Here is a 25,664-nt window from a genome sequence, read left to right as displayed (position 1 = left end):
TCATTTATTGAGCATTTACTATGTGCCAGGCACTTTACCAAGTGATTCGTCTGCATTATCTCACTTAACCCTCATAACGATCCTAGGAAGTAGATAGTTGCCATCTCAAAACTGGACAATCGTGGTATCAGTGCTGTAGGATTATTGTGACGTTTCACTGGGCTGACACCTTGACGGATTAGCTCAGAGCTGCCATTCTGGACTCTTGGTTTACGATACCTGTTATTGTTATTACTAAAGGGCACAGGGTTGGGAGTTCAGGGGCCTGGGTCCCATCCCTGCCTAAGCCAACCTGAGCAAATCACCTCAGCAGCCCTGACCTCAGGTCCCCTGATAGGTCAACAGTCTACTAACAGGGGCCTTGTGGAGGTGGCACAAGTTACCCTCTTCAGCAAGGCCCAGGCTCTAACCTCAACACCGTGGCGGAGGGGTGGGGAGGACACAAGGCTGAGGCTGTGTATCAGGAAGGACCTTGGGCGTGTTCAGGAGCCCTCTGCTACAGCATCTTCTAGAAACTGAGTGCAGAAGGTCCTTTCAAGCTGTGATTGTTCGATACCTGCCTCTCAGTAGCCTGTAAGCTCCTCAAAAGTTTGATCCATGTATGTTTTTCAGGCATTTGTTCACAAATAGGATTTAAGTGCCTCCCTTCCTCCAGGCACTATGCCAAGACCTGGGAGATACCACAGTGAACAAGACATCTGAGGTAGGGAGAGGGACACCACACGAGGCAACAACCAAGGAGCGGGAGACTTAGGGTGTGAAGGAACCTCAGGGGGGCCACGAGGGGAGGAACCCCTGGGGAGAAGGGTGCTGGAGAGTAAATGGTCACTGAGACCTTGAAGCTCTCGGGGAGGGGGAGCCCAAGGGGACCCGAGCAGGTGACAAGCTCCTGGGCCCTGAAGTGAGAGGGCAGAGGGTGGCCGAAGCCGTGAGGGAGGCGTGGAGGGGAGGTCTCAGGGGGCCGAGCTGCCAGTTCACAGTGGGCGCTGGAGGGCAGGGCAGGGAGCGTGGGTCGGATCCTAAGGCCCACGGGAAGCACTCGCAACGCCTCAGGCTAGAGGGCCACGTGGAACCCAGGTCCCGAGGTCTCCTGACGCCCGGTTGGGGTGGGGGCGCCCGTGGAGGGGGCCGGGCTGTTGCCCAGTGAGTGGGTGAGTGAGTGCGGGCATGCACGGGCAGACGCGGGTCTCCGAGTAACAGCTGACCCAGCAGGGCCCAGGCCCGCGCCGGCTCCCTGGCTCCAGGCCCAGCGACCTGGCGCGGTGACCTTGGCTCATCCCCGCCCCAACTCCGGGCCGGAACCCTGCGTCTCGGGGGCGGGAGGACGTGCAAGGAGGGACCGTGCGCGCGCAGGGCGGCGGGCGGGGGCCGGACCGGGCCGGGCCCGGACCACGGCCCCACCGGGGCCACGCCGGCCCGAGCCCTCGCCGCCCGCGGTGTTTACATCCCCCCGCGCCGGCCACGCGGCTTTTGGCCGCGTCCACCCCGCGCGGCCCCGCCCTCCGCCGCGCGCGCCAGCCGCCTCCCGCGTCCCGCCCCGCGCAGGCCCTGTCACCCGCCCCCGCCCCTCCGGCGCGCAGGCCCTGTCACTTAGCCCCGCCCCCGCCGGGCCCCGCCCCCGGCTCGCAGGCCCCGCCGCGTAGCCCCGCCCCGCGGGCGCTGGCCCCGCCCCCGGCCCCGCCTCGCGCCGGCCCCGCCCCCAGCGGCCGGGCGCCTGGGCCAGTCGGCGCGGCGGAGGGCGGTCCTGACGGCGGCGCGGGGCGGCCCGGAGCCGGCGGGGCGGGGCGCAGGGTGGCGGGAGGGCGGGAGGGCGCGAGGGCGGGCCGGGCGCCGGTTCCGCGCGCAGAGATTTTTAAATGTCCCGCTCTTCGCCGGGCGCAGGAGCAGCCGGCTAGACCGCCAGCGCGGTGTAGGGGGCAGGCGCGGATCCCGCCACCGCCGCGCGCTCGCCCGCCGCCGCCCGCTCCCGGCCTCCCGCTCGCCCTCCGCCCGCTGCCTCCGGCTCGGCGCGTGCCGCCTGCCTGTCGCGGACCCGGCTTCGGGTGAGGGCCCGCGCGGCGGCGGACGGCGCGGCGGGCGAGGACGCCCGGGTCCGGCCGGGCGGGGTGGGGTGGGGTGGGGGTGGGGCGAGGCCGGGTCGCCGGGTCCCCGGGGGCGTCAGCGCGGGGTGCCCGGGCAGGGTGGCTCAGAGGGGGCCGGGGGAGGTGCTGAGGGGGTGACTGGGGCGGCCTGGGCCCCGAGGGCGGCGATGGGCCGGCAGGGCTTTCGGGGGGCGTCGGGGCCCCCCCACCCTGGGTGCCGACCCGGTATCGCGGGCTGTTGGCGGCGCCGCGGGTGACAAGCCACCCCGGCCCATCGGCCATTTTCCCGACCGGCCCGGGAGGCTCCCGCCGCGGCCGCGCGGGAGGGGGAGGGGTGTCCGGGGTGGGCCGGCAGGCCCTGGCCCCCTCCGTGGCCGTCCTCACCCGTGCCCGCTTCGTGCCCCAGGCCTGAGGTCGGATCCCGAGCCCGCGCCATGCCGAGGGAGAGGAGGGAGAGGTGAGCGGCCTCGCCACTGCGGGCAAGGGAGGCTGGGCGCGGTGGGGGAGGGGTGGGCCCGCGCCGGGCGCTCACCCCAACCTCTGCCACCCCGGCTCTGCAGGGATGCCAAGGAGCCGGACACCATGAAAGAGGAGAGCGGCGCCGATGCCTCTGCTCACTCCAGGAAGAGGAAGGCAAATGTGGCCGTTGTGAGTACAAAGGAGACAGGTGGGGGAGGATGGCCCCCCATCTTACCTGGGTACCAGACTGGGCCCTGCCCGCGTATTTGTGGATGGGGGTACGCTGAGGGGCGGTCCTGTTCATAGAAATGCTGTTCATAACCTAACCGACTTTCTTTTTCTTCTGTCTGTGTTTTTTTGTCTTTGGGCTGTTTGGTGTGTTTCCTTGGGGGGTGGGGGTTGTCCTATGTTAGTTTTTGCAAGATCCAGATGAAGAAATTGCCAAAATCGACAGGACTGTGAGGAGCCAGTGTGACAGTCAGGTAGGTTCACGTGCTAACTGGGCCTCGGTGGAGGGCGCCTGCTCCTTGTGGGTCGGTGGGTCTCATCCTGCCCTGCGGCTTGCTGAAGGCTTTTTCCCTGAGGCCACAGTCCCCTGGCTGAGCACTGCCTGTCAGTGGTCTCTGGCCTCGGCCAGCCCTGGGTTTCCAGGAAGGTCTTGTGTTCCTAATGTGTGCCCATGTCTGGAAGACCCGGAATGGACATCAGGGAACTCAGTCCTCTCCTTTTCCCCTTGAGGAAACTGAGACTCAGAGGAAGAAACTCACCCAGAGTCCATGCAAGCCAGGGCCAGAGTTGATCCTCTAGCCTTGTCTCTGGGCTGGTGAACTGGGGGAGGGCACCTGACACACAGCTTTTTGGGTAACTATGATAATGGGGGTTTGCGTGTGTTCTTAAATGGCTTCTCCTCCATTCACACTTGTGTTTTTATCTCATGGAGCTTAAGGCTCCTACTGTCTGTAGGTCAGGTTTAAAACTTGAACCCTCTTTCTGGAAGTTCTTCCAGCCCACCTGGCAATTGCCTGTAGTGGTCACTGCTGTCTGGGGCTCGACCTGGTCTCCACCAGAGTATTAGTGGAACATTCTGTGTAATGATATGTGTGTCTCAACACATTTTTTTATTGACTAGCCCATGTCTCTTGCCCCTCCTTCAAGGACTTCCCGCCAAATTTCCTGCGTGCTCGTGATATCATTATAATATCAGAAGTTCTTGGCAGAAAAAGCTTATATTATCTCTCTACCTCCAGAAATGGCTGCAGACTGTAGTTATGGCTCCAGTAGGGAAAGCTGCCTATCTCCAAACTAAGCTGATCAGGCCTTCTGACCCTCTTGCAGATAAAAGCTGAGCAGGAATCATATTTGAGCTGAGGACAGTGGCCCTGACTAGGGTAGCCATGGACAGCGCATCACTTTGCCGGGCCATGAGCAGCAGCCATAGCAGCTGGGTGTGGGAGAGTGAAGGGCTTCAAAGCAACGGCCACATCGTATGCAGTCACAGTGTCACTGAACATGAGACCCCAGTAATTAGCGTTTCTGGGGCAGTTTCACTGAACAGTGAACAAGGAGTTGGTTACTCCCTTTTCTGTTAGAAGAAGAAACACTCCACTTCAGGGCAGGAAATAAGAGAGTGTCTCCCAACTTTTTTCCCCTTTTTCTCCCCTCAAGTCTTCAAACTGAGCAGGGTAGTTTTTGTGGGCGTTATGAAATGGATCTCTACTTTGTGAAATTCCAGATTGGTTATCTTCTCAGCTGTGCTTGAATTGACATCTTCAGCTGCGGGTGCAGCAGAGCTGTCTCCATGTTGACTTCTTGGAGTTTGAGGAGTTTCTGTTCTGAAGGATTGCCACGCAGAGCCTCGGTTCCCCGAGATGGAGCTGCAGCCCTGTCCCCCACTGCGGGGAGTTGAGAGTTGTGCTATGTGAATAGCTATATTATTTCCCACCACAGGCATTTTCACGGTTGTCCAGAGATTAATGATAACATGTTTGTGCACATTTCATAGAGTAGATAGCTCGAAAATTATCCAGCTATTTATGGAGCAATAGATATCTTGCTATTTCTCTGTGTTGGTTCATGAAGTTAGAATTTTGGGGTAACACGGAACCTTTTTGCCCCTTAATTACACAGAGTTACAGGCTGTCAGCCCGGCCCAGTGCAGCAGCCTTGCTACTTGTAGCCTTCATGCTAAACTCCCTGTAACTATTTCACCTGCCATCAGGACTGCACGGAGCTTTGTGTGCTCATCTTGGACCTGAATGAGAGTGGACTTTAGTACCTAAAATCCATATAACATGTCCATTCTGGTGTTTTATTCTTTGCATGTGATGTAACTGATAGAAGTGGAACCCTGGACTTTTTGTTCTCAGAACATAATTTTGCATAAGGTAGTTCTGTTCTTAACTAAAAGTGGCCTAAGGAGATAAGGGTGGTTAGAACAGTCAGGAGTGTTTCTTTGCTCTATCCCATTTTCCCTAAAGTCGCACTGGTCTTGCTTCTTCTGAAACATGGTATATACTGAAGTTACAGGACAGACACTTCACTGTTCTGCTTCATACACTAGTTCCTAAAAAGGCCAGCTTTGGGAACCCTGTGTCCACTTGTCACCCAGTGTGCCTGAGCTACAGGTAGGGAACTGTTGCCAGTTCATGTCCAAAGGCTTGCTTTTGACTGTTCCAGGCACAGGCTGCAGAGGGTGGCTCCCAGCTCCCACCTTCAAAACTAGAATTCATTGCTGAAGGAAGAGCAGCTAAACCCTTTCTGAGTGAAGGAAATGCTCCCAGCACGCCAGACCAGGGCAGAAGAGGAGCTAGCCTCCAGCAGCTGCTGGCAAGAGCCGCACTGCGCATTTGCATGGCCAGCCATGCACCTGGGACGGAGAAGGGCTCTTTCCAGTTTTGCCCTCCTCGGTGCCCTGAAAATGCCCTGGCTTCCTGTGAAAGTGCCCGATGAGCTATGACAGTTAGACTCGGAGCCCTAGCTCCCACATTCATTTATAGGCCTCTCAGTTGTCTTTCCTTCTCTGGTCAACACTATTTCAGCTTTGAAACACATGCCAGGAATATCAGGCTTTCCCAGAGGGGAAGGGTGATGGGTGGAATCTAGACTTTGGATGGGGGGCACAAGTGGACCATTCAGATATCCTATTATGAAGTTGTACACCTGCAATTTACATAATGTTGTTAACCAATGTTACCCCATGTTACATTTAATATAGTACAGTAAACAGATTTAAAAAGAAAATTTCCTAAATAGCAAAATGAATAAAATGAAATATCTGGAATTTTTAAAAGGAAAGCCTTTTGTTTGGGTTTTAATGATGGTATATTCACTTATCACTTACTTGTGTCTCACTCCCCTGTGCAAGGCCTTGGGACAGAAGTCAGAGGTCTTCGGGGGTCTGGGCTCGGTCTGTCTCCACACACTTCTTAGTATAATCTGTGACCATGGCTTGACTTGGGTTTAACTTTTTGTTCTGTTTTGAATTGAGGAAAACAGAAGGTCCCCATTACATAATATATTTGGCTAGTCCTGCAACCCAAGGAAGATGTCACATTTGAGGTGATGTTTTGTTTTAAAACGGGGAGACTAAATTATAGATGCAATTTACACTTTCTTTTATACTTGCAAATGGAAGTGCTTATGTAAACACTTTTATTAGAAATTCTACCTTTCACATTTAAGAAAGTTTTGTAGGTGAGTTGTGCTTGTTAAAAAATCTTTGCTTGTGACTGAGTAATCCCACAGTGCACTGCAGAAGTCGTCCAGCGTCTTGCTGAGCTGCACATGCACCTGTGTCCTTTCTTTTGGAAATAACGTAAAAGCCGTTGGCATTTTGCATTGTCTCACGCCTCCTACACTCTTACTGCTGCTCACAACTCGTGTGAGAGTGCTGGTTGGAGAATAAAGTGGTCCTGGCCTCGTTTTCTTAGGCATTGACTTCATGTTCATAGACTCCTAAGCTACCATGGAAGTGAAATGAACGCTGGGGTTGTTCCTGTGGCTCTCACTCGCCCATGCCTCTCCATCCCAGCTTCGGCCAGAATATCTCTTTAGGCCTGGGGCTTGCTCCCCAGTGTTTGGAATCATTGGCTCTTCTACAAATCACTAGATGTGAAAGTAGCTGGTTTCCACCAAACACTTAAAAACTTTTTTTTCCTTTTCAGTCTCAGGACAGTAACACAGCCTGTGAGAACCCATGCTCCCTGATCCCAACGCCTGACAAGGATGAGGGTGAGCTGGTGTATCCCGCCTCTGAGCACAAGCCTCCGGGCGCCCGGCCTGCCAGAGCCTCGCCCCTGCCTCTGCTGAAGTGAGTGCCTCCCGCCCCCCCGCCTCTCCGGGCCCTCCCAGCAGTGCTGGGGGTGCACACTGACGCCTGTCTGTTTTTTTGCGTGGTGGTGGTTTCTGTAGCTGGGCAAACCGAGAGGAGGTTTGGAAGATCATGTTAAACAAAGAGAACACGTACTTCAGGGACCAGCACCTTCTGCAGCGGCACCCTCTCCTGCAGCCGAAGATGCGAGCGATTCTCCTGGACTGGCTGATGGAGGTGAGCTGGTCTCCCTGGCAGCTGGTGGCAGAGCCCTTTCTGGAACCTTTGGGGTACTTTAAGCTCTGTGGTTTGGTCCCATTGGCACATTCTGAGTTTTTGAGGCCGTGGTCACACATTGCCATGATCTGACTTTTTTCTTGTTTGCTTGCATGCTTCCGTAACAGACCTTCTGAAGCCCCTTGACCTTCTAGATAGTTTTATGTTGGCATCTAATTTCTTTACAGTTTAGCAGCTTTTATGCATTTAGAATTATGGAGAGAAGGAAGATTACACAAGGGTGGGAGGAAGCAAGGTGGAGATGGGATTACAGGATAGTTAGGAGTATGTGCTCTCTTGAGAATTAATACCCACCCCCCCACACACACTTATTTTTGGCATTTCGGAGGTGTGTTAACCTAGATCAGGGGTGGGGGAACCTTTTTTCTGCCAAGGGCCATTTGGTTATTTACAACATCATTTGTGGGCCATACAAAATTATCAACTTAAAAATCAGCTATGAAAAAAGCTGGATTTATTGAATTTCGAGTCCCACCAGCTGTTGCCTTGGTAGGACCAGACCAAATGATTCCACCCGCAGTATATGGCCCATGGGCAAGGCTGGCTTAAAACCTTCACTAAATAAGTTTTAGGCTTGGGTATGACTGTTACCCACCATGACCTACCCAATTAGAAATTTATGATCACCCTGTGAGGTTACTTCCCATAGAACCCCTTTTTCATCCACAGTCCTGCCCCTTTGGTCATAAATTAGTCAGAAGGATATATTGACAACTAACCTTTTGGTCAGATAGTGTGGTCTCACAGCACTAGGAAGGCTCATTCCTAGGAAGTCTCAGTATTGATATTATCTTGTTGAACACTGGGGATGGGGCCACACAGAGACTGTAGAGTCTGAGTTGAGGCAGAATTTTCCCAAAAACATAAGGGCAGGAAAAGGGAAGGCAGTCAGGTCTATGGCCTTCCTTGTATCCTATGAACTCAACGCGATCGAGTTTTGCCTTCTGCCTCTTTTCTGTATTGGGCATCTAGTGTAATAGACATCTAATTTTTTCATCAAAGTTCCAATGATGGCAAAGGTTGTCTTTTCCAATTAACTGTAAAAATTGATATTTGACCTTTGTTGATTAAATTGCCTTTTTTCTTTTTTTTAATTTTCACCCAAGGATTTTTTTTTTCATTGATTTTTAGAGAGGGTGGAAGGGAGGGAGGAGCAGGGTGGTGAGGGGGGGAGAGAGACATCGATGTGAGAGAGACACATTGATTGGTTGCTTCTTGCACTCACCCCAGCCATGGGAGTGGGGAGCAACCCTGCAACTGAGGTACGTGCTCTTGACCAGGAATCAAACCTGCAGCGCTCTAACCACTGAGCAACACTGGCCAGGGCTGAATTGCTTTTAAATGTATCCAGAGGAGTACAGGTAACAGCTATTTGATAGCCATGATGGTAAATTTTAAAAATATATGAACAAGCTTACCTTTAACAGTCAGAAATCATACATTGTTTATTTTTAACGCCTTGGAATCCATTTCTCTTTCCCCATAGAATTTTATTCTAACAACATGTATTGTTCAGATCTTTTAGTGACCACACTGTCACGCTTCTCTGCAACAATTGAGCAGAAGTATTACAAATTGTGATAGACGTGTTCTGGGCCTTCCCACCCCACCGTGTTCACATTTCACCCTCCTTAATGGGCGTCCTGGGAGGAGGTGAGGCGAGCACTGTCCTGAGTGTGTAGTTGAGACCATCTGCCCAAGTGAGAGCCTAAATGACAGCCTTGAGGCTTTCAACTCTTCTTCAGAAGCTTTGCTCATGTGACTAAGAGATTGGACCTATTGTGGCCTTTGACTTAATGTGTGGTCCAGCTTTTCAGCTTTCTCACTGAGGTTACCCAGTTGTGAAGAAGTATGTTCATGTTTTCCTCAATGCAGAGTGAAACTTATAGTTGTAGTTTTTTTGTGACAGTGCTGCTTCCCCCAGGCTGTGAACACTTGCCCTGGACTTGTTACTAATCGCAGCACACTCACTCCTCTCTGAGTCCGTCTTTACTGTGCCTGTGCTGAGAGACGAGCAAGGCTGACCGTCCCTTCAGAAAAGCAGACTTCTCTCTCGGTTCATTAGCATTGTCCTTCACCAATTGGGGCAAGTTCTTTTCTTTCTTTTTCCCTCAAGCAACTGTTCTAAAACATCCTCGGTGTTTTTGCAGGTGTGTGAAGTCTATAAACTTCACAGAGAGACATTTTACTTGGCACAGGACTTCTTCGATCGGTACATGGCAACACAGCAAGACATTGTGAAAACGCTTTTGCAGCTCATTGGGATTTCATCTTTATTTATTGCCGCCAAGCTTGAGGTAGGTGGTCTGCAAGCATTTGTTACGAGGCTCATGCTGTCCCTTGAGCTCCACCGAGATTGGGGGCCAGGTCAACTGTTTGTCTATAATGTGTACCCTAAATTTTTCTCACTTGAGGACTTCTAAAGTTAAGGCACACACAAAAAATGCTAAACGTTAACCAAGAAGGACAAGAAGCAGTGAGTGTAAAATGCGTAGGTCATCATAGTTACCTTTAGCAGAAATACTAAACCTTGACCTAAGAGGTTAAAATTTTGGTGTGATTAGAAGGGTGGATGGGCCTGACGTTCAAAGATGTTGCTACAGGTATTGGGAAAGATGGAAATTTCAAGCTATTACCTACAAGTAGAAGTTTGATCGATTGATTGACTGACTGAGTGGTAGAATGGGCATTTCCTTTCTTTCCCTGCTGGCACACTAAGAAGAATGGCTTCGGACATGCATCGTAAGTTAAACCTGGCAGAGATTGGCTTTTTGCTATAGTTTCTTTATTTTGTTTCCTTTCAGGAAATCTATCCTCCGAAGTTGCACCAGTTTGCTTATGTTACAGATGGGGCTTGTTCAGGAGAGGACATCCTCACCATGGAATTAATCATCATGAAGGTAGGTTACAACTTTACTCCTCGATGCTCCACACACATAACACCCTTCCACTTCCGGTGAGTGCATCTTGCCAGGTGTTTCTCACTGGACACACTGTGTCCAGGATCGGCTGCATTTTCAGCTTCTTTGGAGGACAAAAGGGAACAGAGCCATCTTCCTCTCTCAGACATGGGTCTCTTTCTGTTTCCCTCAGGCTCTTAAGTGGCATTTAAGTCCACTGACCATTGTGTCCTGGCTGAACGTGTACATGCAGGTAGCCTACCTGAATGACTTATACGAAGTGCTCCTGCCTCAGTATCCCCAGCATGTCTTCATCCAGATCGCAGAGGTCAGTGCCCGAGGCCTGGGGGCACCTGCCCTTCCCCTACCCCCCTGGGCCCACCCGGAGCCCGAGGAGGCGTGTTGGCCATCTGCTCAGCATCCTTTCTCCTCCGTAGCTCCTGGATCTCTGCGTCCTGGACATTGGGTGCTTAGAGTTTTCCTATGGTGTCCTCGCCGCTTCTGCCCTGTACCACTTCTCCTCGTCTGAGCTGATGCAGAAGGTCTCAGGTATGCCTGGGTTCCGCTGTGTGCATGGAGCTGGACACGCAGGCCAGTCCTTGCCTCTAGTGGAGCCCATCGTGCATGTCTCTTGCAGGGTACCAGTGGTGCGACATTGAGAAGTGTGTCAAGTGGATGGTCCCCTTTGCCATGGTCATCAGGGAGGCAGGAAGCTCGAAGCTGAAGCAGTTCCGGGGTGTTCCTGCCGAAGATGCCCACAATATTCAGACCCACTTGAACAGCTTGGACCTGCTGGTCAGTCCCGCCTTGTCCCCACACAGTGCTAACACCACATCAGGCAGGCCTGGGTCCTTCAATCCTTGAGAGAATGCTCAGTAGGTGCCGCGTCTAGGTATTGTGCAGTACAGGCTTCTAGATTGTTCTTTGCTATTTTCCCCTTACTCACCTGCATAGGAAAAAGCACACAGTAAGTTACGCCCAAAGCACATTTTCTTCCCTGGTAACATTCCTTGGTTCATTTTTATCGACAGGACAAAGCCCAAGCCAAGAAAGCCATATTGTCCGAACAAAATAGGGTTTCTCCTCTCCCGTCCGGGCTCCTCACTCCACCACCAAGCAGTAAGAAGCAGAGCGGTGAGCCAGGAACAGAGTGACACACCAGCCTCTTCACCAAAGACAGTCGTGCCCAAGTGCCTGCCAGTCCTCGCGTGTCCGTGCCCCAGAGGCCACCTCAGCTTCACAGACAGTGACACGGGAGAGCTCACTCTCCCGCAGCACAGTGCTTCTGTGGATGGCATTGGACAGGGAGAAGTGCTTATCGAATGCTTAGGATTTGTTAATAAGTGCGTCAAGTACACCAGCCACCTCCAGACACCAATGAGTGCTCCCGATGCTGCTACGGAGGGTGCTGCTTGACTTGATTGACGTTCTCACAGATCACAGAGCTTGAAGCTGAGGAGTGCCACTGGCTGCGGCCTTCCCGGGTGTCCTGGGTGCGTGGTGCTGAGTGGGACAGGTGTGGCGAGCGTTGTGACGCAGGCTCAGCCAGCCATGTTGGGGGCCCGCCCTCCACGCTATCAGTTGACAATGTACAATGCCTTTTATGAACTTGTTCTGAGTGCTGCTACGTCTGTCCGTTTTTAATAAAGGTGACACTGTCTTTGAGACAGCTGGTTTTATGAGCTGTGTCTGGTCATTTACTTTGGAAGCCAACTGAGTGTGGCTGCGTCAGGTTCTTGGTTTTAACCGAGAACCTTCATGCGTCTTGAAGTCAAGCCTTCTGGTGGAAACGAGCTTTGGGTGCAGCCTCACATGCCTCCCATGGACGGGGTCCCGAGCTGGAGTGAGGCTCCAGTCGGCTTTCCCCCCACAATGCTGACACCGAGCCTTACCCGACCTGCAGATGTCGCCTAAACTGAACTTTGAAGAAAATGCAAAGTAAAGTTACATGCAGCCCAAGGCCATGGTGTCCTGCACTCCGACCCCGGCCACTGACAGCGTCCCAGGTGTCTGGCTTGCGGACTTCACTGTCCACGGGAAGGCCTCGCATGTGCGGCTCCCACGTGTGAACGTCCTCCTGTGGAGGCCTCGTCGAGTCCCGTGTTCTTCCTCGCAGTGCTGTGGTGTATGGATGGGTCGAGAGGGAGGGTGAACCAGCAAACAAACTTATTTTCAACTTGGTGTTTTGTCTCGTTTTGTAAAAAATGACTGATGTAGAAAGGAAAACGGCCATTTTTAATGTATTTATATGAAGTTGGAGAGTGACCATGCTTGTGACAGTACTGGTGAGTTTTAATACTGTTCCTGATAAAGCTGCATCCGTAAGCTCCATGTAGTGCCATTTAACTATGAGTGACCCTGACTAAGCATTTCTTCCATTTCAGGTGAATTTTTAATGGTGATCATTTGCAGGTGATTTGCAAAAATCCTAAAAGTGGTTCATTTCCATTTGGCATTCTCTTTGCAAAAAGATGGCACTAAAAACATTCCTATTTTCAAAGTTTTATTATAAGTTTGAGAGCTTGACAAGTGGGAGGTCACACTGGTTGGAAAGCATGTTCGGGGTAAGCATCGATTTTCCAGTGAGCCGTCGTATGGCAGGGTCTTACTGAGCGTGATGAGATGAGGCTGCCTTCTATATAAAGCGGTTGGAATGCTGCATTTCTGGAAATCGATGTTTTTTTAAACAACAGTGTTGCCACAGGCGGCTCTGCTAGTAAAGGCTAAGTCTGGGGGGGGCGGTGAGTGGAAATTATAGTAATCAATATTTTCTGTGGCTCTGCCAGAAACCCTAAGGTCACTGGTAAGTAGTGTTTCCCTCTCCAAGGAGCTTCCTCCATCGCTGGTGGTCAATACAAACTCGGGCCCCTCGTGGGTCGGCTCTATCTGCCCATTTGCCAAGTCATTTTTGTTGTGCGATCCAGATAGGCCCGGCTGAGGCCAGGTGACGTGGAACAGACACCAGGATGAAAATGGGTCTGGCCCACCTGGGGGGACAAACGCTCTGAGGCAGATGCCTGAGCAAAGGACCAGAGGACGAGGCCACGTGGGCCCTAGTGGGTCTTCCTTGTGTTAGAGACAAAGAAACATGGACCAGCTGTGACAACTCATTGTCTTCATCTCATGCCCCAGCTCACAAAAGTCACCCCGGACCTCACCGGGCTGCTCTCACATCTGCCCCGAGTTGGGGAGCGAGAGCATGGGTCCTAGGTGTGGCGTCGAAGGGTTACCAACATGCCTTCCCTGTGTGGGCCTCTCTCTGTTCCCCGGGGTCCTCTCCTACCAAGTGGGTAATAGACGATGCTGAGGTTCACATGGACTCGAAGTCTGCGGGGAGGTAAGTCAAGCTGTGGGGACCTTTCAGGTCTGGAGCTCACGAGATGCACTTCTGTCCCCGTCTCACACACAAATGTGAGTGCAGTTTATTTGGGCAAGATCGGGCTGCAGCTCAGAGCAGGGCTGGGAGGGGACAGCAAATCCTATCATGTTTAGTCAGATTTACCCAACCGCACTTTCCTACCACAGTTTCAAATTCAAATCACATTTCTACCTTGGACATTGTTAGAAGGCTATTTTTATCCCCGCTGTAATCATCTAATTTGCTGATTACGGGTCTCAAATTGCCACAGAGAACTCAATTTTTGAGAGAATTGTCCTGTTTGATCAAATCCGTTATTCCGGCAATGCAGTCATTTGTTCCACAAGGTTACCTGCCGGGCAGAGCCGACCAGGAGTAACAGCATTAGAAGCCTGTACTTAAAACCACGCATTAGCTAATCTGCCTGTGACAATAGAGTCTTAAATGTAATTTGCTGCAGACACCTCAGTTCCCGCGCTCACAGACAACCGCATTATGTATTCAGTGAGCACAGATTTCCCTACCTCATCCCGATTCCAAATTTAACTCTGGAAGACTCGAATGGCTCCTCTTCCCAGGTTCCCAGGCTGCCGCCCGAGCCTCAGACAGGAGGGTGATGGTACGTACCCTTTATTGAGTAAACACTCCCTCCGCCCCACTTTTAAATCATTTTCCTGGCCAATGCCAAGCCCAAAACATGCAGCATCTGACGGGTGCGGTTGGCTTCCCTCGTGCACACAGGCACCGCCTCCCAGGGGCCCTGCACAGCAGCAGGGCGCAGGGGAGAGCTCAGGTGAGCCTGGGACACGGAGCTGGAACCCTCGAGGGCGGTGGCCTGGCAGGGCAAGCGAGAGTGCGAACAGAACTCTCGCAGCCAGAGAAAGGGGTCACGAATGGGTGGAGGAGGGAGGACACCAGGTGGAAGGGGAGAGAGACCACGTCCCAAAGGGCTCTTGCTGTCCCGTGACCATGAGCTGAGGTCCCAGCAGCCTGGTGGGGAGGGGGCCGGTGTTTGTGAGGAGGGAGTGAAGGGCAAATCAGCGGGCACTTTTGAGAAGGAATATGATGTCACAGACCCGTCTCCTGGTTCCCACACACATTTCTAGACTTCCATTATTTAGAGTTGGATCCACAAACAATAGATTTACAGGGTGTTTTAAAAATTCACATAAATTGAGTCGAACCTCGCACATGGTCCTACCACTTGTTTTCTCCAACATGTTCGAGACTCTCCCGCGGGTGCACGTGGGGCTGGGCTTATCCTAGCTGTGGCGGACTTTTCTGTGTGAATGAACCACAGTGCACATAATCCCTCTGTGTTGGCCCCGACCGCAAGCGGTGCTGCCACCGGCCTGTACGCCCGTGTGCCCTGTGCGCGATGCCTCCAGGGTTCACTCCCGGACGTGAAACTGCCAGGTCAGGGGGCACGTGGTCAGCTACTTTCCCAGGTCATGCCGATTTCTACTCCAGCTGGGGAGGTACAGTCCCTGCCCACACCTGCTCGAGCCCTGGCATTGCCCACCACTCTTCCTATTAAAAGGGCTACTATGTGACTTGACCGGTTTTTCTCTGATTATGAAAGTGAAGCACGTTTCTTATAAGAAGTTAGAATATTACAAACACAACCTAGAAACTGAGAATCCCCAGAGATGCCATTCTAACAGTTTGGGTGATAAAACAGTGCAGGTTGCTCCATGGTTTTTCTTTGCAGACACTAACATATGGATAAACGAAAATACTTTCTGCGGGGCTGTTTCATCCAATTGTATCATCTCTCAGCATTTTTAAATGCACATGCACATATAAATTCATCCCTTTTGTTGCTATTTTTTAGTGAGTGCCTGCCAATTGGTTCCATGGCTCAGTACAGTACTTCAGGACCCGGCACGTATGTAAAGGTGCTCGCTCGTTAAAGATGTGCCCCGTGAGTGGGCGGCTGGATTGACTCCTACGTTGATAGTAGCTTTCATTAAACTTCTTACTTTTCCAGAATACAGGCTAGCTTCTACTTGCAAAAGATCAACATTAAGGTGGAAAAGCAAGACGTTAGTGGGAATGGATCAGACCCGTCCCTGTTGTCCTGCTTCTCAGAGGGAAGACGCCACACACCACTGAATTCCAGTTCCTGAAGGACCGCAAGGCTGAGCTGACCCCCTTGAGCCCGGGCTCGATGCGTCATCCGCTGGAGGGCCGAGCAGACAATCCGTGCCCCGGGACTGCTGCGCCGGCCGGCCGTGCCCTCTCCTCCTTAGAAGAAAAAAAACAGAAACCCAGCTAACACACTCCAGCGCTGACATCCTGAGTCACCACAAAGCTCCCTGTCTCTGTTGAGGTGACGACTTGGTCTGAAGAGCTTCCCCTGAAGTTGTGTCCTCTGTCCGTCTGTCTGTCCCCAGGCTGTCTGGTGTTGGGAGCAGGGTCCCTGCAACAGTCGGGGTGAAGTAAAGGCTGCCCATGGGGGCTGCTGGTCGGCGCTGCCGTGGGGTTTCGCTGTGTTTGGGCTGCAAAGGGGTTTTAGAACATTTGATCCCACCTTTAACACTTGGGAGAGCACACACTTGGACATGGCCCCCGCCTGGGGCAGCTGGAGGGCAAGGCTCACCCCGCAGAGCCCGGAGTCCCCACCAGGCCCTGGCTCTGTCTCAGGGCCCTGTGATCTCGGATCAGGTGCTGCCCAGCTTCTTGAGAAGACACATGACTCTTATACTGGAAAACACAGGTTAGACCAAGAAAAAGAATGTTTCAAGGACAGTGGCAGAGGGGGCCTGTCCTACCAGATGTGCAGAATATCTGACCCTGTTTAACATTCAGGAATTAGCTCCACTGCCCCGACACACGCACTCTACCTGCCTGGCTCCTATGTGTGGTTTGTTTTTGTTTTTGTTTTCAGATTCTTGGATTGGGAGAGTGTGTGGGGCTATCAGCGCATCACTTACCTACTCTGGGCCTCAGTTTCCTCCTCAGCCCCATGGGCAGGGAGGCTGCTGCGTGAGGTCAGTGTGTACCTGGTGAGCCCAGCCTCGCGGGAGTTAAGGGCTGCTTTCTGTTTCTCTTCAAACTCTTGTCTCCCAGGTGGTGGTGAAAGACGAGTTTGGGTGTTTCAGGTTTGCAACCACACTTTAGGGAACTCCCCGCTTCCTGCCATGCAAGGGAAGTTTCATTTCTCTAGATGTCAGGAGGGATGGCACAAAGCCAGACTGGCAGGCCTGTGAGCTGGAAGCCTGTGGGGTCTGAGAGCTTCCTTACCTTCCCCTGTCCTCCTGGTGACCCCAGAATGAGGTGACCTTCGACCCTCAGCCCATCTAGGGCATGTCAATGCCAGAGGTGGGGTAGATGTGATTCCAGGATTCTAGGGCTGCTGCCCAAAAAAGGTCCCCCACCCAAAGGCTAATGCCTGGCCCTGCCAGGTGGCCCTGGACATGATCCTGGGTGGGAGGGACTTTGGGCTTCCTCAGACCCTCAGCCTGGTGACGGACTGTGTTCTCCCTGGGATGGAACCTTGCACTGAGCTGCTGGAACACAGTCTCCCCAGTTTTGCTCGTGACCTAGAAAACTGAGGCACGAGAAGACAAATTGTTGCACAAAGCAAGTTCCCAGGTCGTGGGCGCGATTTCTTTTTTTTTTTTTAATATATATCTATCTGTTGATTTCAGACAGAGGAAGGGAGAGGGAAAGATAGAAACATCAATGACGAGAGAGTCATTGATCGGCTGCCTCCTGCAGACCCCTGGCTGGAGGTCAAGCCCGCAACCCGGGCATGCGCCCTGACTGGGAATCAAACTGTGATCTCCTGGATCCTAGGTCGATGCTCAACCGCTGAGCCACACCCAGCTGGGCACAGGCGTGATTTTCTGTGTTGCTCATTTCAGTGACGTCCAGGGCATGGGAGCAATGGCTAGTCTGTGGCTGAGATGGATGCAGTTGCCAATAAAGAATTCATGGGAAGCACAAAAGGTGGGCTGGGTGGGTGTTAATTCTATGGCTTTTTATGCTCATAACAATGGCACATCAGTAATCTACACTGATCATGCTGCATTAATGCTAATGAGTTCATCCTTTGGTTTCATTAAAAAAAGAAAGAGAAGGTCTGTGCCCCAGCGTGAGCCTGGCGCCCAGCAAGGCCCTGGGAGCCCTCATTTGGGCCCCTCACCCTGTCTTGTACCCTGGCTCTCCCTGACCATGCCGACAGTGGCTGCCTGACCATTCTGCTGAGTTCCTAGGCCAGGTCCCCACTCTCCTCCAATATGCTTTCGAATAATCGCATTTAAGGTACCTGTCCTGTTTGGGTGAAGTCACAGGCTGTGTGTGTGGTGTGTGTGATGTGGTGTGTGTATGTGTATGTATGTGTCCAACAGTATTTCAGAGCCAAGGTGCACCTCAAATCACCTGAGATTATGGGCTTTCTTCCTACCATCCCTATTATTATTAGATTTTATTATTTCACATAAGGTAGGGGTGCACAGCAATGACTGAGTCACGGGTCATTTGCCCAAATCTGTCACCTCCTCCCGCCCTGGAACACAGGAGGACTTGTCAGGAATGGTCAGCGCACTAACCCTCAGTGTCCTCTCGCCCCTGGTGCCCCCATTTAGGGCTGCTGCACCTCTGGCCCAGGACAGGGGCCCAAGGGAAGCCTCCAGGCACTAAAGAATGCTCCTGGCATGAATGAGCAAGATAAATGTGCACACCTAACACCTTTGCATGAACTTCACTAGACGGCATGTGTGGGGAGGTACACACGAACTGGGGACAGCCACCAGTTCAAACGCCAGCCCCGTTCAGGACTCACACCAGGGTCTTCAGATGGGTTCTCAATGACCCTGCTGCCCTGCTTCACACCGACATGCCCCTCAGGTCATCCTGGTGTGTGGGAAGATTCTAGAGGGGGTCCCAACCTGGCCACTGCCACTGCAGCTCAGAGAGGGATGCTCTGGAATTTCCATGCATGGGGTTCAAGGGTGACCTGCAGCTGAAAGTGGGAGCCATGGGTACACCCTGAGGACAGATCTGCTCCTTCTGCACAGCTGGTGGTCCAGGCCCCTGCTAGCACCCATGGTGAGCCAAGGCTAAGAAGACTTGGCTGAGATGGTGGCTGATGCCCAGGCAGGAGGCCCCACGTGCTCACCTGCCCGAACAGCTGCTGGACCCTGGCCTGCCCTCCTGCCATAAAAATATCAGCACTGCTGCCCAGCTCCCAGAGGAAGTCCCAGCGCAGCAGCCTGCAAAGTGTCCCAAATTTGAGTTTCATCTCCAAATCCCAGCTTGCTTCAGACAAGCTCAAACCTGCACAGATGGCCCCTCACACCACAAAGTAAAAATAACAAAGCTTGCGATTCTCAGCTTCCCTTTTTCTCTGGGCAGATGTTCTGCTGCATTTGGAGGGCGCACCGCCTGCACCCTTTTCTCCTGTGTGTTCTCACCCCTTCTGTTGTGCTGGTGGGGAGCAACCATGTCCCTCAGGGCGTGTCCTTGGAAGTGCTTCTGGGGTGCCATGCTGTCTGTCACTCATGAAATGCTGGAGGGACTGGGATGAGGCCTCAAGTAAGATAATCAATAGAAGTGGGGACAAGAGGCGGCCTGCATGCCAAGGACAGGTGGCAGAGCGGGACAGGGGAAGCTCTGGGGATTCCTGGTTTCTTGAACCCCTGAACCCCCAAATCCCACACAACCCCAGGAGCCCATTCATTTCTCCCACCCATGTTTGCTGAGAGCCTCTACGCCAGGTCCTTGGGATACAGTTATGGACAAGTCCGGCCCAGAGAACGTGCAGTGAAGGTCATCTGTGGGCTGGGCAGCCAGGCTCTGGTCAGGAAGGCCAGGGCAGGAGGTCAGGAGAGAGGCAGAGGCAGAAGCCCCTGTCAGACACACTACGCAGGCACTTGTAGGCTGGTCCCCTTGATGAGCCACATGCCCTGGAGCCCACATGGGGGAGCAGCTCACCGCTGAGGTCTGCTGCTCCCTTTACCCCCCAAGTTTCCTCTCTGTTGTCTCAGCTCTCCCTGTGTTCTAGCTTTCACTTTTCTCTTCCCAAGACAGCGCTGCAGGAAAACGACAGCCACCGGGAGGGTCCTCACTAGCCAAAGGCCCAGGCTGGGCCCCTCAAGCACAAAACCTCTATCTGCCACCCAGATGACCACCTTGGGTCCACTTGCTCTCTAGTGGAATAAGGGTGCCGGGTCCAATGCCACACTGCCTTCAGGGAGGCTCCCAGCCGGTGTGGGCCCTGGGCCGGGCGGGGTGGGGAGGCAGCGGCCTTATCAGAGACGTGCCAGGGCTGGCCAGCAGGTAGGTGAGTCTGGCAGGCAGGTAGTGAGGCTGGTGGGCAGGCAGGTGAGGCTGTGCGGCAGGCAGGTGAGGCGGGCAGGCAGGTGAGGCTGGCGGGCAGGCAGGTGAGACGGGCCGGCAGGCAGGTGAGGCTGGCGGGCAGGCGGGTGAGGCTGGCGGGCAGGCGGGTGAGGCTGGCCGGCAGGCGGGTGAGGCTGGCGGGCAGGCGGTGAGGCTGGCGGGCAGGCGGTGAGGCTGGCCACCAGGTAGGTGAGGCTGGCGGGCAGGCAGGTGAGGCTGGCGGGCAGGCAGGTGAGGCTGGCGGGCAGGCAGGTGAGGCTGGCGGGCAGGCGGTGAGGCTGGCGGGCAGGTAGTGAGGCTGGCCACCAGGTAGGTGAGCCCGGCCGACAGGAAGGTGAGGCTGGCCGGCGGGGGAGGGCTCCGCTGCAGGCGCCACACGGGCCCGGGTCACTGCCCTGACCTGTCTCATGCGTGTGCATCGGGACACTTGGCTTTTGAAGGTGCCTGCTGGAAACTTCATGGAGCCGGAGGGAAGGCCGGGGTCAGGGGTGGGGGCTGCGTTCGGACGGCAGGAAGGGGCCGTGCGGCCCGCGCGCTCACCCACGGCGTTCGCGGCACCGGTGTCCAGGTTTCAGTCTAGTCATTTAACTCCCCCACAGCCCCATCTTAGAGAAGAGAAACCGAGACACAAGGCGCTCAGAAACTTGCCCAGGGTCACAGGGCGGGAACGGGCTGGTTCCGGGCCGCGGCCACGCTACACGGGACGCCCAAGCCCGGTTACCTCCATTAACCAGCTCCTACGAACCCCCAGACCCAACCGAGGGTCGGCGCCCACGTACCGCTCTCCGGGGCTGCGTTCCCGGAAAGCGCGCCCCCCACCCCGGGAGCCGGAGCCCGCGGGCCCCCGAGGCTCCTGCGCGCCCCTCCCCCGGCCGCCCGCCGACGCCCCGCGGCGCCTCCCGGTCACGCGGCGGCCGGAGGAGGAAGCGGAGGAGGCAGGGCGGCCGGGGCAGTCGGCTCAGACCAGGAGCCGCCGAGTCCCGGGCTCCGTCCCCCGCGGGGCCGCCGACGAGCGCGGGCTTCGGGCCGGGACGGAGGGTCCCGAGGCGGGCGGCCGGGGCGCGCAGGGGCCTCGGGTTCCGCCCGCCCCGCCCCGGCCGGAGCTATCGCGACGACTCGGGAGCGCCGCCTCCGCGCCTCCTGCGGGGCGGGCCCCTCGGTCGCCCCTTCCAGCTGCCGGGTGAAGCGGGTCTTCCGGCTCGTCCCGGGCCAGGCCCAGCCCGGGGGCGGGGGCGGGAGGCAGAGCGGGACCCCGGCCCCGCGGGGAGGAGCCAGGCCGCCCGGGCTCGGCCCTGCGCGCGGCCCTCTCCGGCCACGTGGCCGGCGCAGCTCCCGCGCCCTGCCCCCGCCGCCCCCACCCGCGAGGGCCCGGGGCGCCTCGGCGCTTCGTCTCGCGTTCATCCCGTGCCCGACCTCACCGCGCGTCTTTCCCGGGGCGGCTCGAGCAGGACGGGGGCTGAGGCTCCGGGGCCGCACGCGGCCCGCGCCCCTGCCCGGCCGCCGACTCCGGGCCGCTGTCCCCGGGCCTGCGGCGTGGTGCGGGCCGCGCGCCGCCGCGACCGGCCTCCCTGCGCCGGCCCCGAGCGGGGGCCGCCCCCCCCGCGCTCAGCCTCCGCTCCACGTGCGCGTGTTTACCCACGTGACGCCGCCCCGCCCGCCGGCCCCGCCCCGCCGCCCAGGGCGCCGGCGGAGGGGCGGGGCCGGGCTGTGGGCGGGGCCGGGCTGTGGGCGGGGCCTCCTGCGCAGGCGCCGCGGCTGGCGCGCCCCTGGGGCGTGGCCATCGGGGCGGGGCCGTTGGGCGTGGCCAGCGGGGTGCAGGCGGCCGGGCCGCGGGCGGTGGAGCGCTGGAGCCGGTCGGCGGGCGGCGGCGAGCTCCCGGGCGCCCGGAGCCGGAGCCGGGCCGGGCTCGGCCTCCCGGCGAGCGCACGCTCCGGCTAGCGCCCTGCCTCCGGGGCGGAGCCCCGCCCCCGGCCGTCCTCGGGCTCCCGCGCCGCCCCCGCCGTCGGTCCTCGGCGCCCTGCCCTCCAGTGCGGCGCCGCCCAGGGACCGCTCCCTCGCGTTCATTTCCCCCCCGTGCGGGTGACGCTTACAGTCCCACCGGGAGCTGCCCACGCGTGCCAGGCGCTTCCCCGAGCGCGTGGCCACGCGCCAGTGCGGTCCCTGCGACCCCCGCGGCCCGTCCCCGTCCCGGCGCAGAGCCGCCCTGAGCGCCCGGTCTCCCCGACGGGACGCCCGCCCCCCGGGGCGCCGGCTGCGGGCGCGACCTGTCGCAGTGGAACCCACCGTTCTTCCCACAGCGCCTCGCCCCTGCCGCCCCCTCGGGGATGGCTCCCCCAGCCCAGCAGCCCACCCCGGGCGCGCTGCAGCCTGGACCCCGCGCTCCGACTCACCCGCCCAGAGTCCTGCCTGTCCTTCCCCGAACCGCTACACTCGTCGCTGTGGCCCCACTTTGGGCCACGCCGCTCCTTACACCTGGACGCCCAGGCCCGGCTCTGGCCTCACTACCTCAGTCCTGGCCAAGCCACGAGCGAAAACCGAGCGAGAGGACTGGGAGCAAAGCGGCAGCCTAGTCACTGTCCACGGCGCGGGCTCGGGGACCAGGAGGCCGCACAGGGGAGAACCGGGAAGGTGGCTCCTGGAAGGCCAGGACACAGGCGACAACGGCTTACCCTGCAGTAATGACATTTCCTGAAAATAATAAAATAAGACATCCTGGTCCTGCACAATACTGAAATATTCAGGAACTAACCTAACGAAAAGTGCACAAGACCTTTAAGGAGCTAACTATAAAACTCAGAAACAAAGGTTTTTAAAAGAGACCTGAATGCACGGATAAGTAGTGAGATACACCTTAACCTTGAAACTTCTCCACCAAGTGATATTCAATGCAATTCCAGTAAAAATTCCAGCCCAATTGTACTGGAACTCGGGAAACTGATTCTACAGTGTATGAGGAATATAAAAGTCCACAATCTTCCTTTTGAAAAAGGAGAACAGAAGGAAGGTCTTGCTCAACAGGCATTAAAACAGGTTACAAAACTACCATAATTAATGTGATATTGGTACAGAAACAATAGATAAGTGGGGTAGTTTGGAGAGTCCAGGATGAATTCATTTATGTATGGTTAACTTGGAATGTGATGGGAATAAAGATCACAAGTCATTACAGTGAGGCTAGATTACTTAGTGACTGGCATTGGGAATACTGACTTTCTATAATAGAGAAAAAAAATGAGATTGGATCCCTACCTCATACCATATACATAAACTCCAAAAAGGTTAAATATGTAATTATTAAAATTTTTTAAATAAAACTAATAAATTAGAAAGAAGGATAATATTGCTGTAATAGGAAAATATTTATCATGGCCTCCAAAACTTCCTCCATGAGGACGAAAATGATGGATGTAATGACACCAAAGTGGAAAGTGTTGTTTTCCTGTAGACAAGTGGCCAGTGATGTCATCCATCAGGTCCAATGACTCAAGGGCCAACCCCTGCTGGCTTCGGGCAGGAGACGGTGCTCTGAACCAGTACTATTCTGGAGGTTGCCCAGCCCTGGAAGCTTTGGAGCAGACTTCTGTGGGAGGTGGGCAGGGATGGTAACCCCTCGCCCCAGTCCGTAGTTCTGACATCCATACTCTGATACCACACTATCTTGACCACTGTAGCTGTATTGGTCTTGAAATCAGGTTGTGAAACTCCTCCAAATTTACTTTTTTTAAAAAAAAGTTTCTGTAACCATTTTAAGTCTTTTGCATTTCCGAAACAAAATTTGTTTTGTCAGTCCTCACCCGAGGGTAATTATTCCACTGATTTTTAGAAGGGGGGGGGTGAGAAACATTGATGTGAGAGAGACACATCCATTGGTTGCCTCCCGCACGTGCCCCAACTGTGGCCAGGGATTGAACCTGCAACCCAGGTACATGCCCTTGATCAAACCTGTGACCCGTCAGTGCACAGGCTGACGCTGTAACCAGGGCTGCGTTTCCAAAATTTAAAATCAGATTGTCCTACATCAAAGCCCACCAGTATGTAAACTGGGATTGCACTGAATCTGTAGATCAGTTAGGGAAGAGCTGCTGTCTTAACAGCACTAGTCTTCTAATCCATGGACACGGTGCATAGTTCCATTTACTTAGGTCTTTCGAGTTTCTCTCAACAAGGTTTTATATATTTAAGTATACCAACCTTAAACATATGTTTGTTAGCTTCATCCCTAAGTATTTCATTTTTTTAATGTGATTTTAAATAGCATTGATTACAAAATTAGTTTCCTTTTTTTTTTTTGGTATATTGTTAGGGATTTTCTACAAAGACAGTCATGTCCTCTGTGAATAAAGTTAGTTTTGGGTCTTCCTTTTTAACTCGCATGCCTTTTATTCCTCCCCTGTCCTATTTCACTGGTTGGGACTCCCAGGTCAGTGCCGGGTGTGGGTGGTGAGAGGGAACCTCTCTGCCTTTTTCCTGATCTTAGGAGGAAAGCATCTCTCCTCCTCCGCCTAGGAGAATGCTAGACAGAGGCTTGTCCAAGATGATTTTCATCAGGTTGAGGAACTTTCTAGATTTGATTTGCTAAAATTTTGTTACAGGCTTTGCATCAGTGTTCAGAAGGAATATTGGTTTAGGACTCACCTTCTATGGCTCTCTCTCCTTTTTGAATTCCCACAGTCACTTGTTATTTGCTGTAATTGCCCTGACCCCTGGTTCTTCAAGCCAATAGGACTCTTCTGTCCAAAATTTTCTATCCAAGTTTTACTCGGCCTATGTGGGGCGGACTGGAGTCCGCTTTACAGGCTTGAAGCCATACAGATGGGACACTGACCCAGTGCTGTTTGCTTCCTGTGAGCATCGACCCCCTACACTCTACCTTTTGTCCCTCTGCGGTGCTTCCAGTTAGTGTTGGAAGGTTGGTCAGACAGGAGTTATTTGGCCCTGACCAGAGCAGAACCTCTGAGGAATGACACTGGGTAGCCAAGAATTCTCTTCTTGCCAATGTCCCCACTGCCATAACTCAGGTGGAGGAGAGGGTGCAGAGGAAAACCTAAATCAAGAGTTTAGGTCTGAAATCACTGAACAAAGCACCAAGTGTCCGAGAAAACCTGGAACTGCCCCGGACTCCTCTATCACTAGGCTCAAGACTAGGTTGGTGGTGTGCTCCAAGCTCCCTGCCAAGCAAGTCCTTTGGGAAAAAATAGCCTCATTCCCAGCATTTCCAGCACAAGTCTCAGGACTGAGCCTCATTGGTCAGTCTTGGTCATGTGACCATGCCTGAACCAGCCAATGAGGCCAGGGAGCTGGGGGCAGGGCTCTGATTGGCCAGCCTTGGCCACTGGCCACTCGGCTCACCTGGGCTGAGACAGAAAGAGGCATCCCAGGAAAAGGCTGGGGTGTTCCTGGGAGCTGGGAGCGGGGTGCTAGCTAAGGACGTGATCACCAGACTTCTACAGCAAGTCCTCCAGATTCCAGAGCCAGGGCGGCCACTCCTTCCCCTCTGCCTGCAGCCCTGACGCCACGGAGACTGTTCAAGAAAGAGAGAAAGACTTGGCAATAGCCCTGAGTGCAGACGACTCGATAAAATATTTCTTGTTTTCTCAAGTTTACATAGACCAAGTTTTCACTGTTGCTATGGGGTGGGTTGGCAGGGAGGTGAAATAAATCTGTGTCATTTATTTTTTCTGTGCGTCGAGTATATTTCTGCTTGCTTCACGCACACACACACGCCCGCACATATAGGCTTTAATAAAATACTTCAACCCCTTTAATGCTCTCTGTGGAAGGAATAAATATGTACTGTACTTTCAACTTCTGTTCTTTGAAATACCATATGGTCTGCACTGTGAGCTTAAAATACTCTGGTGAGCTGATGCTTTCATGAATTAGGCAGCCAGGTGGAGCCTTCCCTGCCAATCTCA

At 54.4% G+C, this 25,664-nt stretch overlaps 1 protein-coding gene across 1 annotated transcript; it reads left to right on the top strand.

Annotated features, from left to right (window-relative positions):
- Positions 1 to 1,866: 1,866 nt before the first annotated feature.
- Positions 1,867 to 11,725, top strand: CCNE1 (cyclin E1). Its single transcript, XM_087827500.1, has 12 exons — positions 1,867 to 2,042; positions 2,488 to 2,538; positions 2,642 to 2,729; positions 2,954 to 3,022; positions 6,704 to 6,849; positions 6,951 to 7,086; positions 9,297 to 9,443; positions 9,951 to 10,046; positions 10,240 to 10,374; positions 10,484 to 10,595; positions 10,684 to 10,841; positions 11,078 to 11,725. The coding sequence occupies exons 2-12, from the start codon at positions 2,516 to 2,518 to the stop codon at positions 11,198 to 11,200; spliced, it is 1,233 nt and encodes a 410-aa protein (XP_087683626.1). The 5' UTR covers positions 1,867 to 2,042; positions 2,488 to 2,515; the 3' UTR covers positions 11,201 to 11,725.
- Positions 11,726 to 25,664: the final 13,939 nt, after the last annotated feature.

Source organism: Miniopterus natalensis, chromosome 18 (assembly GCF_054644295.1).
Source record: "Miniopterus natalensis isolate mMinNat1 chromosome 18, mMinNat1.hap1, whole genome shotgun sequence".
Lineage (NCBI taxonomy): Eukaryota > Metazoa > Chordata > Mammalia > Chiroptera > Miniopteridae > Miniopterus > Miniopterus natalensis.
The sequence above is the reverse complement of the archived record's forward strand: the minus strand, read 5'-3'. Positions and strand labels throughout refer to the sequence as shown.